General features: G+C 47.3%; 2 protein-coding genes across 2 annotated transcripts; both read right to left on the reverse strand.

The window, feature by feature from the left end:
- Position 1: 1 nt before the first annotated feature.
- Positions 2-1,689, reverse strand: BO85DRAFT_447123 (macro domain-containing protein). The gene is made up of 2 exons (XM_025659654.1): positions 808-1,689; positions 2-750 (listed from the first exon to the last, which is right to left on the reverse strand). Exons 1-2 carry the CDS (start codon positions 1,440-1,442, stop codon positions 333-335), a joined length of 1,053 nt encoding a protein of 350 aa, XP_025518477.1. The 5' UTR covers positions 1,443-1,689; the 3' UTR covers positions 2-332.
- Positions 1,690-10,538: 8,849 nt separating this feature from the next.
- On the reverse strand, positions 10,539-12,383 carry nsdD (GATA-type sexual development transcription factor NsdD; the record flags this gene model as incomplete). The annotated part of the gene is made up of 4 exons (XM_025661512.1): positions 10,539-10,751; positions 10,901-11,233; positions 11,326-12,259; positions 12,352-12,383. The coding sequence occupies 4 exons, from the start codon at positions 12,381-12,383 to the stop codon at positions 10,539-10,541; spliced, it is 1,512 nt and encodes a 503-aa protein (XP_025518478.1).
- Positions 12,384-14,533: the final 2,150 nt, after the last annotated feature.

Here is a 14,533-nt window from a genome sequence, read left to right on the forward strand (position 1 = left end):
GTTAAGATGTTATTGCGATGGTCAATTTACTACCCTGGTATCACGGACCCCTTCAAAACAGTCTACTTCACGCTGTTTGAATGAACGGTCAAATAGCACATAAAAAATGTCACCATTAAGGGGGAAATACTACTTCAAAAACAAAAACGATGCTGCCGAGAAGTGAAAGCCCAGTCGTAGAGACATGCCACATACCAGGATGATATCTCATTAAAACCGCGCTGCATGTCGATAAGCGTTACCCATTAATCAATCCCTTCAACGCCAAGCTCAAAGCATACGTTGCATCACTCAATGCATTAACTATCTCATGATCGGCTGGAGCCAGGCGACTACCAATCCTTTGCCAGCACACTGTCTGAAGCGTTGGAACCGTCCATCTCAATGATCCCGCTGGACTGAACGCTCTGCACATCAGTCGCAGAGGGAGGCCTATCAACCTCAACGGGCTCGTCATCCAGTTTCTCCGTGCGGCCATCTTCCGATTTGTCAACCTCCTCCCAGTCATCGTCAGATCTGATAGAGAAATCCTCCATGTAGCTTCTACCGCTACGTTCGGTTTGGTCCGCGCTAACCTTCTGCTTCTTAGTCTCCGGTTCTCCGTTCAAGGCAGGATCAACGGTCGGTGGGTCGGGAAGCTTTGCTGCGAGCAACTCCGCCGATTTCGAAGACTCACCGTCAGATTCGAGTTGAGATTCGCGGTCGCTGCTGGCGCTAGGGGCACCCTGATCTTCTGGAGGGAAGAACAAGCTACTACTGTTAGCCATACCAATGCCACCAATATACCCAGGGCAAGTCATGACTCACGGAGTAAACTTCTCGTAGGCTATCTCATCCTTGCGCTCAAAGTTGCAGAAGATGATCCGTTCTAGTTTCCCAATGTTGCTCGGAATCTCCATGAACTTCCGTGTCTCGTCGAGGACGACACGGGCAGCTACTTCACTTGGATAGCCGTACACGCCTGTGCTGATTGCTGAAAAGGCGATGCTTCTCATGTTGTTCTCCACGGCAACCTCCAGACTGCGGCGATAGCAGCTGCGCAGCAAAGACTCCGGGCGCTCCCTCCCTCTTTGCAATTCAAGATCATAAATAGGTCCAACAGTATGAATGATTCGTTTGCACGGAAGGTCATATGCAGAGGTTATCTTGGCATCACCGGTATCACAGCCATCAAGGGTGCGGCATTCCTCCAGCAGACCAGGTCCGGCGGCGCGGTGAATGACACCATCTACTCCACCTCCTCCAAGTAGAGACTTGTTGGCTGCATTCACGATACAGTCGACCCCATCCAATTTTGTGATGTCGTTGCGGATTAGAGAGATGGTGTCGTTCAAAGCCTTGGAAGGCTGCGCGAGCGGGGAGGTGACTGGAACCAAGCGCTTGAGTTTGTATAGAAGGGAAACGGTCGGAATCTCAGCGAGGGGCACAAGTGGAGGAGCCATGTTTAGGCAGGCAACTGGTTAGATAGATCAACTCAGTAGTGTGAATAATTGGAGCAGATGATGACAAGTTGGTTGACAGTAAACTGAACACTCGCCACAGGATGTGCTCTGGCTTAATTAGATCTCTTTGTCGTATCGTGAGCTTCAATTCGTGAATGTCTCGTAACTGGCATTAAGCAGTGATGTAACAAAGATGATGACGATGATGATGGTGATGGACTGGAACTTGATGTGTTACTACAAGTAGTTGTTTGGCAAAGGAGGGGAGCGCGACTGCACGTGATGGCACTGCGATACCCTTTATCTTATCGGAGGTGTTCTGAAAGCGGTAATGCTCGCATGTGATCATGGGCTGTCAACCAGATAACAGTTGCCCAGTATAATAATGGATGAAACTCTACAATTATGCCATTGTGTATTCGATTAGTGACGTTAATTTGGATTCGTTAATGGAAGCGTATACTAGTGTCGTCCGCCCAGTAATCCATCATTATCACCAAGCAAGTCACAGCAGCAGTGGGTTGTTAGCTACTGATGGGGAATGCTTATTTCTACCTTCAAGAAAGAGTTAGGAACACTTATTGTTTGATTGTCACCTTCTAGCATTGAAATATAATACTCTACAAGTAATATTCCAGAAATATAATTGAACCTGTTATAAGCGCCTTCCAGGTGCCTTCCACAACCCTTCTAATCATACCTGACATTCACGCTGCATGCGACTGATGCCATTGAGGAAGATTGCATAAATTCCCATAGTGCACATATTACTACTCTGAATCAACAGACACATCACAGAGGTCTTAGTCTCAACCAGCGATGACACGATCTCAGTTAATTGACGTTGACAACCCTCATGATTTAACCGAAGCCAATAATTGCCAAAGGAGCAGCAGCAGCAAGGAGCTCTGCTGTGCAACATAAGGAAACGCCAGGCAAGGACGCAGACCATGATAAGGAAAAAGCGGAGTACGTAGTGTATTCAACCTCAATACATGACATGATAATAAACTGTCAACATGTCAAAATGATAGATAATAAATGCACATCGGCATGATCGGAGCTGTCATGATGTCAATCAACCAACCTGACAACATCGCACTACTTACCCCATACATGAATAATGTTAATTTATGACTCGGTCCGAGCGCCCTTGCGCCACCACCACCCTTAGAGCTTCTTTTACCCCAATATCTTACCTATCTCAACCGATATGACTCGTAGAGTATACAGCGCACACAAGGCGGCATGTAATGCAATCATATATGTGCAATAACTGACAGATAGAAAGAAGCCACAATCTTGCAATCTCATGACCGTGATTGGACCAGCCATGAGCGAGGCGAGCTAATGCAAGGGCGCGCGCGCGCCCGCCGACTGGCGAACACGCGATAGTTGTTCCATCGATCAGAGATCGAGGTCATGAACTAAACCAAATCATGATGGCTTCAGCGCAAGTAGTATTACCTTTATTGGCCAAATTTTATATTGTCCACCTACACAAAACCAAGCCAATATCTAGATACCTGGTTATAATGCAACAGTTGGTAAGTATGAGTAAGTTAGCCACCGGATAAGTCCCAGCATCTCGGTTCTATATCGCTACCACTGTATTCCATGCATATAATGATTTTTGCATGGGAAATTCTCAATCTGGTTATTGTTTGGATGAAACAGATCGGGACTACTCTCCGATCTCCCTACAGTACTCCACAGCCTTGGTATGTACCGCCGGTGTTCGGTCGAGCTGCATCGGCCGCTGCTTGTTGCTCTATACTATTCTGTCTGGTTGATAAGCATAAGCGAAACTTGACTAGCAGGGATCCCTGTGCAAGTGTGCATAGAGGACGCTGTCTGGAAGTTCATGTACATCTGTTAGTCAGTTGCCTTTCCCGTTGCCTTTTTTGTTTTCTCGATCGTTGAGGGTGAGGGATAAGCAAAAACAAGGATATGTTGGGCTGAATGACAACTTGAAGTGCTTCTCAACATGACAGCTGTCATGATTGCCTTACAAAGACACAATAAACTCGTTTTAGGCAGTTGTTCAGGCTCATAAAAGATGCGACCATAACATATTAGTTACGTATAATTTACTATGACTAAGATGAGGAGGTGGGCCCAGAACGAGACAGACCATACTGGAAGGTATTATGTTCAATTATAAAACCGCCCACATCGGGAGTAAATTACTGCGAAAGGTAAGTAGGCTAAAAGTTCAGCGACGTTAAAAAGATTAAGACTCTTTAAAAAGTGATTGAAGGAATACTAGAACTAAGAAAAGTAAGGAGCGACGGATGAACTTACCGAAAACGAAGAAAAAAAAAAAAAGAAAAAAAAGTCTTGTAATATTCCCACCTCTTGGGAAGGGCCTGCTGGAGTAAGTGAGTGAGTGAGTGAGTAAGAATCAGATAGGTTGTTCTGCGCTGCAAGAATGCGGTAACTACACCCCGCCCCCTTCTGCCGAGACATCGCAGCGATCTTGATGAGCGCGATCTTTAAAACTTTCCCTAAACTGTCTTGTTCCCGGTGAAAGTGGGGCCATAGGTTCATCGCGCCCTTGTGCAACCGTAGCACAACATACCATGAGATCGCGAACCCAAATCCAAATTCAAATTCCCTTGTTTGGGAAGGAAGATTTGTCCAAAAATTAGGAGATAAACTATAACATTTTCATTTCACCATTACAAACTGGGCAAGGAAAGAATTTTTTTCTTCTATTTTCTTTCGTTCTTTCTTTCTTGTCTCCAATTATCCCCCTCACTTCCATTTCCCCCTCTAGCGGTGATGCTTGGCTTGCGAATTCTTCATGCTTAAAGTACCCCATCTAAAATTTAAGATGGCCAAGCGTTCTTCCATTACGGTTCTTTGTTCCATCCAGTCAGCGGGGTTATCCGCGGTGGGGCTATGTGCAGAAAAACCCATTTGGTCGAGATCTGATGTCTTGTCCATCGAGCCACCATCGCACGCTAGTCGGGAACCCAAGATGAGTGTTACCTCTCATCCCGTGGGATCGCTTGTTCTATCCCTTAATTGGTAAAAGCTCCATGCTGCTAACCGATAGATCGTAGCACTGCCCGATTCTGAAGATGGGGGAAAGCCAAACAAAGCGTAAAAAAAAAGTTCTCTAGGTCGATTGTCGATTGTTGGGGAAGGAACGGACGGGACCCGCGGGCTACAATAGCGATGTAAGAGGAAAGGATACGACGGGACCTAAACTTAGGTAATACAACCTTCAAGATAACCAAGTGTGGATATCATTTGGGAGAGGGGAAGGAAATCGGGAAATCCTTGCGAAGCTCTTACTAGAAAAAGCAACATCTGTATGGGAACTGGGGACTCAACATTACTGGGGAGACTATAGGACCACAATTGGAAGCAGAAGAACCATTCAGGAGGAAGAGTGAGACATTTGAAATTTCAAATCTTGAGATGAGGGTGGGAAGGGGGAAAGAGAGAAAAAAAAAAAGGCCTAGGTATTATTATGATTATTATCCACCCACAACCCGCTCACTCTGCACTTCTTACGTGCATACTTGCAGGAGGCTTTTCCTAAGGCATCCTAGCAGCTTGACTTAGGCAGCCGTGCATTCCGCCGCGGTCTCCCTCCCGTTCTGTTTTTATTTTGTTTTTTTTTTTTTTTTTTTACTTTCCCCCCTCGTGTTCATAAGTCATGGCTTGTGGTCTCAGGAAAATAGTATGAGGGGCACACCGCTGGCTGAGTTGGCACTTATCCATTCCAGGAACTAAGTGAGATTTAGTCTATCCATAGATTTGGTGTCCCTTTGGGTCATGATAGGATAGAGTAACTTGGTAACTTGGGTTAAGTAGTAGGCTGGGGCCCGATTAGCGAGTTCCGTTCTTGGGTCGCATGAATCGCACCACCAGATACCTTAAAACTAAAGCCCCGTCCCACCAATGGCATTCCAACGCCTCGATTGACACGAGGCGTGAGACTACTACTAGTAGATACACGCAAACCTGCAGATACAAGTACGTATGAAGGTCTACTAGTATGTAACGATGGATGCATGTAAAGTCAGTTACATACATGCTCCGCTACGCTTCAATACACCCTTATCTGTTTCTTTCAAGTACATACATACAGCATACATGATTTACCTAACGCAGGGTTACGCTGCTGCATGGCAAGTGTACATATGAGCATACAGTATGCATGCATGCATGCACGGAGCAGGAATGTAATAGTTAGTTAATCTGGACTGTTCTGCTTGGGATACATCAGTTCAAGTAAAGTCTCATGCAGACTAGAGCACTGCCAAAACAAAAACAAGTTTTTTTCTTTTTTTTTTCCAACACTACACCGAGGCATAGTGCAAAAAGACGCCGCGTATGTCACTTTTGACTATTGCTGTCGTGTAACAGCGGAATCATATTCTGATATATGCCCGATCATGGAGTGTCAATGACCTTTATCAAAGAAAAAGACCTAATGCCTATAGTACGTGCCGTGTAGGGGCGTACCTATCTACATGATAGTGATGGGGACGTCATGTTTCACAGCATAAATAACATGAAGGCCTCCTAATCAAACAAAGACTGGCGTATGTAATACGCAGGACAGGGGTCAGGTATGGATGTATGTATGTATGTATGCGAGCACGTATTCGCATACAGGGGCGTATGCATCAAGATACCGACTATTACCTACTAACCAATACTTAGTAACAGCCAAAAACAGTTCTAACGAGAATCGGTGAGGCTTAAGAGCTTGCGAGGATTTGGGGCGCACGCGACCAACAGAGTACAGGCCCACAGCGCCCACTGAAATAGCATACGACGCTCTTGCTCACGGTGGGTATCTTTCTTTGGTGGCTGTATGGGGTAGGAGGAAGGGAGTTCGAGAAGCTGCAGTCCCAAGATTCGTTAATTCCGGATACTACCAATAAAACTTTCCGGACTTTACTTGCACTTCATAGCGCTGTCACCTATCAGATTCCGATGCTTCAGGACCATCGATCCACTGAGGGACGTATTCCGATCGTGGATGATGGGAATGTTCTGGTAAGTAGTAGTGAAGTGGTTCGTGACCTTGCGTAAGCCAAAATAGCTGGCTATGGCCTGGACCACACCGGGACACGGCGGAAGTCGAAGGAGAATCTTGGGTGACAATCAGGAACCAGCACGACTGGGAATATGTCGATCTGGCCCCAAAGATCCAAAGAGAGTGGGCGGGCAAGGGGTTGGAGTCCGCGAACTGTGGGCTCGATAAGGGACATCTCCCGATCGACCCAGACATCGGCCCTTATCGCCGATCAATGGAAGGAAGGAATGTATGACATTGTATTTTTTTTTTTCGAACCGACGATCTCAGGGCCCAAGCAGGTCTGCTTCTTCAACTCTGGCTTCGGTGTCAATCGGAGAAGTCTATTATCGATGCCTTTGTGTGAAGAAAGCCAAGTGTGTCAGCCTGGGACGTAGTGGACTACTGCCCAAGGACAACGTGTTACTATGAGAAAGCCCTTCAGACCCGCTTGGCATGAGACTAATCAGGGCCAACGTTGGGTTGTCTCAAGGAAACACACAAGTCGCTCCCAGTTGCATGATTGCTGCTCAAATCGGAGTACACGCAACTTGTGAGGAAGTGGAAAAGAGACGACTTTCTTTCTTTCTTTCTTCCCCTCTCTGTCTCTGTGTGTATGTTGTGTAGGTGTGCGAGATGACAAGTTTCAGCGAATGTAGCAGAAAGTTCTGTGTGGGATCAGATTATAGTTCTGCAAAGATGACCCATCGAGACAGTCTAACTTGTAAGGCAATCTATGAGGCTACCACAGCAACCACCCTTATGTCAGAAAGTGAGCTTGTGTGCACGGGCAGGATTCGTAGATAGTGCACTTAAGGATTGCATCATGCAGACACACAACGAGACAGAAACGGAAGGTCGGTATGACGATGCCTTCACGGCCAGCAGTACCGACAGAGTGGTTGCAGTGGGTCTGTAGTGAGACACTATGTTATTGAACCGAATAGACTGCCTATGTATAGAAGGAGTTACTTACGGAGTATATACAGGGGGGAAAATAGTACATACCTTGGGTTTACATACTATACATACTGTACGTTGTGCAAATCAAGGGCGGCGGCGCCATGCATGATCCTCTCGGAAGCAGCGGGAGCACATGACATAAGATTTTATAAGATACTAATTCCAAAAATGACAATCGAGTATCCTCTTAGCCTAATCTACTTACATACTAGTCAGTTATAAGTTACTTCGGAGTTCGGAGCCCTCCAAAGAACATGGTTGAATCGAGAATATTCTTTCCCTGACTCGATTTAGATTAACTTAGATTGAGTAGTTTTTTCGCTCAGCCTCCCATGACGTAACCTCGATTCGTCCGATCGGTCGGATCTCGGGGGCACAGATGCAGTGGAATTTGGCACCCGAGATCCCGTCCGTGAGACACCTTGAAGAAGGGTTCTGTTGGGCGTGTAGTAGTGGCGACTAATTAATTAATCGATTAGGCTTACTTTATCGGGCACCGGCGGCGACGGCCGAGGGAAGCACTTTTAAACGGTATGGAGGCTGGGCCACTTTAATCTCAGATTTGATAGATGTGTGGCATGATCGTGATCGAGAACTAGCCAATGGGAGAGTCGCGTCGGACGTGGAGACACGGCATGTAGATTAATTCCAAATCAACCTACGGACCTTTTTCTACATGGTATGATTTTCCATACGCATCTTCGGCCAAATGTGTCTGGTTGTATTCGGTAGTATTATGGGGGGAAAGGCAATAGTGCGCAGCTGACTGATCACCGTGTTACACGGCGAAGACGGTCTCAAATGAGAACTGATGGCATCTCTAGATTGACTATCTGTCCGTAGTTGAGCAGACATCATAGATACTATCTGCGGGTGCAATTCGATTCAGTGCTACTTGGGGTCGCTACAAAAAGGGGAGCGTAATGACTAGTGCTTCTTTGGAGGTCGAGGTTTCTCGGATGAATGACAGATTCTGTGAACTCTTCCGTATGCAGACTATTGAACACTATCTGATTTAGCCTATCGATAGAAAATACGCGGATACCAAGAACAATGTCCGGGTCATTATAGGGTAGACCTATCTAAGCCAGCCCGCGGAAATGGTTGCAGGTGAGTGAGAGGCGTTCGAGGCGGTAAGCAGGATGCCGGGGATGAATTGGCGGTGAGAAAGGGGGAGGGGGGAGGTTTGTACAGGATAAGATCTTAAGCAACCATTAGCCACCGCCTTCTGTATGCAATCAGCACATCTAGTCTAGGTTTTCACATGAGGTGCGTCATTCCGGGGCCAAGGAAGGTAGCCAATGTTTTGCTGCTACAGTACTACTACTAAGTAGTTGCAGGAACAATTGACTCAGTAGTTAGTAGTTGGTTTTCGAGAACCCCTGCTAGATGAGACAAGATGAGATCGGATCGGTTCGATCGTTCGGGGTAGCGCAAGTACCACATAATCTGACAGCAATCGATCCAAACAGAACCCTGGCATGATTTGTTCACCCATCACTGAACTGAGATTGCCAGGCAACATGGCGCTAGTGAATCTGAAGCTATTCAGAGAGTTGTCGGGCGAGAAAGGGAATTAGCTCGGCATAGGCTCCTCCGTGTCTCGTGTGCCAGAGCCACAGAGTCAGACATGGTACGAACTTGGAGGCCTTTCTGGTTGCTTCCAGTCCTCCAGCGGGCTCTCCCCCGACCGTGCTGCTCATTGGTTACATGTGGGTCGGCCGAAAGCAAGCTTAAGTAATCAATGTTTTGTAGGCCCAATTTGGTAATCAGTTTCGGTTCACTGATCCCGCCTTCCACTGTAAAGCCGGATATCCCGAAGTATGACCCCAAAGCGATCTTTATTCAAATTGACCGATCCAAGGGACTTTGCGTATATGATCTACGGAACAGAAAAGGTATGGAAGCCTATAGACGCCACTTAAATGCATCATAGGGGCGTCGAAGTTGTGACTAGCGCATGATCATCACCAATCGGGGTCATGCCGGTTAAACTATAGAACGCCCTGAATGAACACGTTGGTACGCTACAGAAAGGGCCACAGAAGCAACTCCCGAGTTTATCTTGCCTAGCCCCTGGCTCCAACAATTGCCACAGCTCCGTGGGCAGTGGTGGCCAAAGGTACTGGCGTCTAGATCCCGGGGCGTGGGAGAGCCATGTAATCAGGCGCTATTGCCTCTTCGCTTGCGCCTCAATAGTGTAGGCTAAGGCTAAGGACCCGTGGATAGCTACTGCTCTGACTGCATTATTGAATTGAAAGTCCGTGGTACGGAGCACTGCATGGTATTTTCTCGACTACATGACCGGCTTACCGACTGAAGCTTCATTTTCCTTCATAGCAGATACTAGATGCATAGGTCACCACTCAATGACAAATCAGTCATTATAGTAAGAATATATAGTAAATATTTTATAGAAGTGAAGAGAAAAACTATCTTTACACTTTAGTCATAACACGGAGGCAGTAGACCCTCTTCAATTTTCAACGACAGACATGAGTGCATGAACATCATATAGGCACATCTGGAGGTAATTGCAATTCCCAAGCAAGCAGCAGGACATTGGTAGGAAACGGGGGGTATAATTGTAAACCAGAGCAAAGGCAACAAGTAGCATAATACCAAAGACAAGCGGCGCGTAAGAAAAAACTCAAAAGGGCCGGAGTGCACACAAGCCAGTTGCACAACGATGATGGAACGGAGTAAAGATTAAAGCCACCAAAATATGATGAGGCGGAGTTTGAGGGGGAAGTGGGTTAAGGAGGGAAAACAGGAAGGGGGGAAAAAAAAAGACAAGGAGAGAAACACAGAAAAAAAAAGTCTATCGGAATACCTTTTCCCACAACGTGCAAGGGGTATTAGAAGGTAATTCAAGGGACCAATGGGACCAAACCAAATCAAGTCCGCATGCCCGGAGTTTTCGTGATCATCCAAACCATCCGAAAGGAAAAACTTGACCTTGAAGCAGATCAAACGAGGACCCAAACGAAGCCAACACTAGGTAATGATCAAGAGTGAAAACAGGACTCAAAACGCCTGACACTTCTAGTCCCATGCCGTTCCAACGCCACATAAATGAACAGGCTAATAAGTTAATGGCTACTCGGTGATGCGGAGTCCAGGGCAGTCTTGGGCTTCAGATTCGAACCCAAGGATGATGCCTTGTTCGCGCCCATCTTCCGAGTTAATTTTGCATAATGCAAGCCGCACGCATTACACAAAGTCCGGGCACCGTCGGGCCCACGGCGCCATTCCGGTGTTTCGGCTCGGTTGCAACTGTGGCAACGACCGGGAGGGGCAGCTTTCTGTACGAGTGCCGCTGTTAGCGATGGCAAAAGTAGAAGTGGGTATGCTTGTGAAGAAATTGGGGGGCGAGGGGTAATCCCTTAGTAAACAGGATCGAGGGGCAAGGGGAAAATAGGGAACAGAATGGGGAACAACGGAATAGACGTACCCCTCGTCGTTTTTTGGAATCAGGGCCAGCAAACCCGCCACTGCCCTTGTATTCCTCCTGGTACATTGCCATGTGGTGGACATCATCATGTACCCCACCGGCTTTGAAAGCCTTTCTTTGAGCCATCTGTTCTGCCAGGGCATGTTCCTGGTTCAAGATTGCTGTCCGTATGCGAATTAAAGCATCCTGATTACGACGCTGTATGTTGAGCATTTCCTCAACTTCGTGGATCGAGGGCAGAGAACCCAAGACAGGGCCAGAACGCTGTGTGTGGTGTGCCCTTGCCGCATAGTGCCTGGAAAAATCCAAGGTTCTGGTGCTCATCTCGGCAATCTATTATTATTAGCGATTTGGCACTTTTCATCAAAGGACCAATTGGGGATTCAATTTTGATCCACTTAGTTCCATAGTAGACAATCACATACCTCATTCAGAGACGTCTCCACATCGTAAATATCCAGGTGACGTTTAACAGAATCGCTTTGTGGTTGCCCCGCAATGGCTGGACGGGTCGCTAGACTCGGTTTTACATCGTCCACACGAGCAGTTTCTGGTACACCGGGTTTCCATGATGTCCCCGCATAGGATCGAGCATCATAAGAAGCTGAATACGTTGCCGCATTTGATGGGGGTTGCGGCTGGAATGAGAATGATTGCGAAAACGCACCATAACCATTAGGCGAGGCCACACTCCCGGCAGAAGGAGGCGCGCTGTACTCATAGCCAGATCCAACTTGGGAACCAGAAATCGAAGTAATGCCGGTCTTCGCACTTTGAGTAGGTGACTTTCCGGAATTTAGTGATTGCAAGGACGCGTTCCTTGAATCCTGGGTGTTGATCGATGTCAAGCTTGACCTTGAGGCTTCTGCTTGCAATTGGTGCTGAAAAGCAGGTTCCCGCATGAAAGGGCCAGTCGCTGCTCCACTTGAAAAGGGATTTGGCGGCCCTGGAGGTCCCTCGGTGGCTGGCCGCCCAACAATGTTAGAGGGTAAGGAATGAGGTGGCGCGTGATGAGCTTGCTGTGGAGGAGCCGGAGTCGGCGCAGGGTATGGTAGATGGTTGTCATTCCCTAGTGCCTCATGGATTGATGGAAGCGATTGCCTTTGAGGCTGTTGCTGCTGTTTGTCCTTCTCCTCCTCCAGCGCGCGGCGCGAATCCGGGGGCGATATGTATCCCGCTTGTAGATGACCCGAACCAGTCGAACTAGTGTAGGAAACAGGTAAGGGTTGACCTGTATACATGGTGGTTGGACTCAATAGTGGTGTTGGCGAGGACGTATGTGCTGTTGCTATACCGGGGTGCTTCGGAGCGTAGCTAGGTCCGTCTTTGCCAAGATATCCCAGAGCTGGTAGATGTTCCCTAGGAAGCAAACAAGAATCGTGTTAGCAAATTTTCTGTTGGTAAGCCCCCCGTATGACTATATGCGACAAGCTACCACAGGGTAAACATACCTGTGCGTGTGCTCAGCCTCTAACGACCCCATCACGCCAACGGCTTGTTTTGAGGGTTTACAGACCAACTACTCCCAATCTCATCCAATGTCTATCGCCACCGTCCAGCGGATAGATTGGTGTTGTCTGTGCTATCCCGATAAGGTGGTGAGATTGCACCGTAATAGCAAGGTGTGAGAGCTTTCACAGTGATTGCGACGGAGCTCCCAGAAACTCAAAAGGCGGAAAGATTAAACGTATGGGCTGCGGAGTGTTGAGTCGCTGACTTCGCGGCCGAATGTTTGCCTCGATTTATTTTTCCCAATGAACTGAGCTTATATAGTATTTCAGTGATTAGAAAATCTTGGAACGTGAATCAGTGGCACGTCTTTCGTCACCCAAGATTGTCTGGGGGTGGTGGCGGTTGTGGGGGGTGGAAGCGACGATATCGGGCGAGATTCGAGCGAGAGATTCGGCTGGATCGGCCAAGAAAATAACAAGCGGCGGAAGGCGGCAACACGATTTCAAAACAATATTTGGTGAGTGCTCCGGGGCTTCTGGTGGCGTAAAAAGGTCAGGTAGTCTGAAGTCGATGCGATCGCGATGGAAAGTGCCCGCAATTGTTGGGGTGAGTTCTTGTAGTGGGCGACCAAGAGAGTGCGGCACGCACCCGCAACGCGCAGCGAACAGGTCAAATCAGAACGGCCCTTCCAGCTCTTCGAATAACCATCGGTCCCAGGTCAAACCTTGCACAGGAAGTCCAAATCGCTAGATTAGCAGTTGGAATTTCGTGCTGAGTTCACTCAAGAGATAGATTTGACAATGTTTGAGTTCGCGGGAGCGGCGGAGGCGCAGTGAACGCAAGGGATTGTGAAGATGAATGCGTCGCGTGGGAAGGGAGACGTTGGTTGGTCCTCTTTCTCTTCCTTTCCGTCTCTGGAGAGCCTTCTCTTTCTTTTACTTCCTTAGTGATCTCAACGAAGAGCGCCAATAAAAAAAATAACAAATGCAAGATCGGAAGGAATGAAAAATAGTACCAGATAAATAATTATGACAACAGACAAAAGATGGGGAGGGGAAGGGATGGGAGAAGAAATTAACGGAGGGAAAGAAAGAAAAATGCAAGGACTCAAGATGTCGGGAGTAGTTGGATGGGTGTGGTAAGGAAGAGATGGTTGTAAATGGTAGGGTAAGTAGGTTGTCCTCCCGACAATAAAGAGGGAAGGAAAGTTTTGGGGGAGATGGCAGTGAAATGTCAAAGGGGGGGGGGAAAGTGGGTTCGGGAAAAGGAAAAAGACAATGGGATCGAAGATGTCTCGGGCAGGGGAAGGAGAGAATCTTTCTTTCTTTCCTTTTGATTGGAATGCAAGAATTTAGAGGGGAAGAGATGCAGAGGAAAAGGGCAGGTAAATACCTTAGTAGGAGTGGTGGTGGGTAAGGTAAGTAAGTAGTTGGTTGAGCCAGCAGGGTGGGCGGGACCATAAGAGGAAGAACAACAATGGGAAGGAGGAGCAGCACCAGCAGAAGATTATAATAGTTATAATGCGTACAAATATAAAAGACAATTATAATTATACTTAGCCCACTTAAGTCCAACACTCAGGCCCGCACACACGCGAGATATGGGAGGATCCAAACAGGAGCTACTAAAACTACGTCGGCCTAGGACAGATGAGCTCAGACCTGGAAAATTAGAGAGACAGGCAGGCGGAGGAGCCAGAACGGACTATGAGATCGTCGAATCATACCGGAGGTTGTGACCACTTTAAAGTTACGGCGAATTACAGAAGCTTTACGGCTGCGAACTGCGGATCTTCGACGAAGTGTGGAGTGGGTTGGGATCATATTGGCGATGTGCGGATATCTGGGTGGGGAGCGATGGAGCCTTACCAGGGGGGTGTCCCTGGCCCCGAGAATTTCTTTTTTTCCTTTTTCCCTTTTGGCGGAGGGAGGAGAAAAAAGTATAATTTTAATATAAAAACAGAAAATAAAAAATAAAATAAAACCGCGTCAATTACATAACCGCCCTCTCAATACAAGTTTCCACTTTTCCTTACCGCGTATGTACCTATACACTGATTACCAAAATTTCATCCACGTTACGTATTTCAAACTGCTTACTGCACAGGAACTGCCGCTGCTCCCACAGCTCACATTCTCTATTCCGACTTACACAGGCGAGGTATTCTCTCCCTTGCCATCT

Source organism: Aspergillus piperis (assembly GCF_003184755.1).
Source record: "Aspergillus piperis CBS 112811 unplaced genomic scaffold BO85scaffold_4, whole genome shotgun sequence".
Classification (NCBI taxonomy): domain Eukaryota; kingdom Fungi; phylum Ascomycota; class Eurotiomycetes; order Eurotiales; family Aspergillaceae; genus Aspergillus; species Aspergillus piperis.

What these genes read in the sequence shown, in the direction of transcription:
- BO85DRAFT_447123 (XM_025659654.1), bottom strand. Translation starts at nt 1,442, where the DNA reads ATGGCTCCTCCACTTGTGCCCCTCGCTGAGATTCCGACCGTTTCCCTT. An exon ending in GCCTACGAGAAGTTTACTCC is followed by an intron (nt 751 to 807) that starts GTGAGTCATGAC and finishes TAACAGTAGTAG; the next exon opens with CTTGTTCTTCCCTCCAGAAG.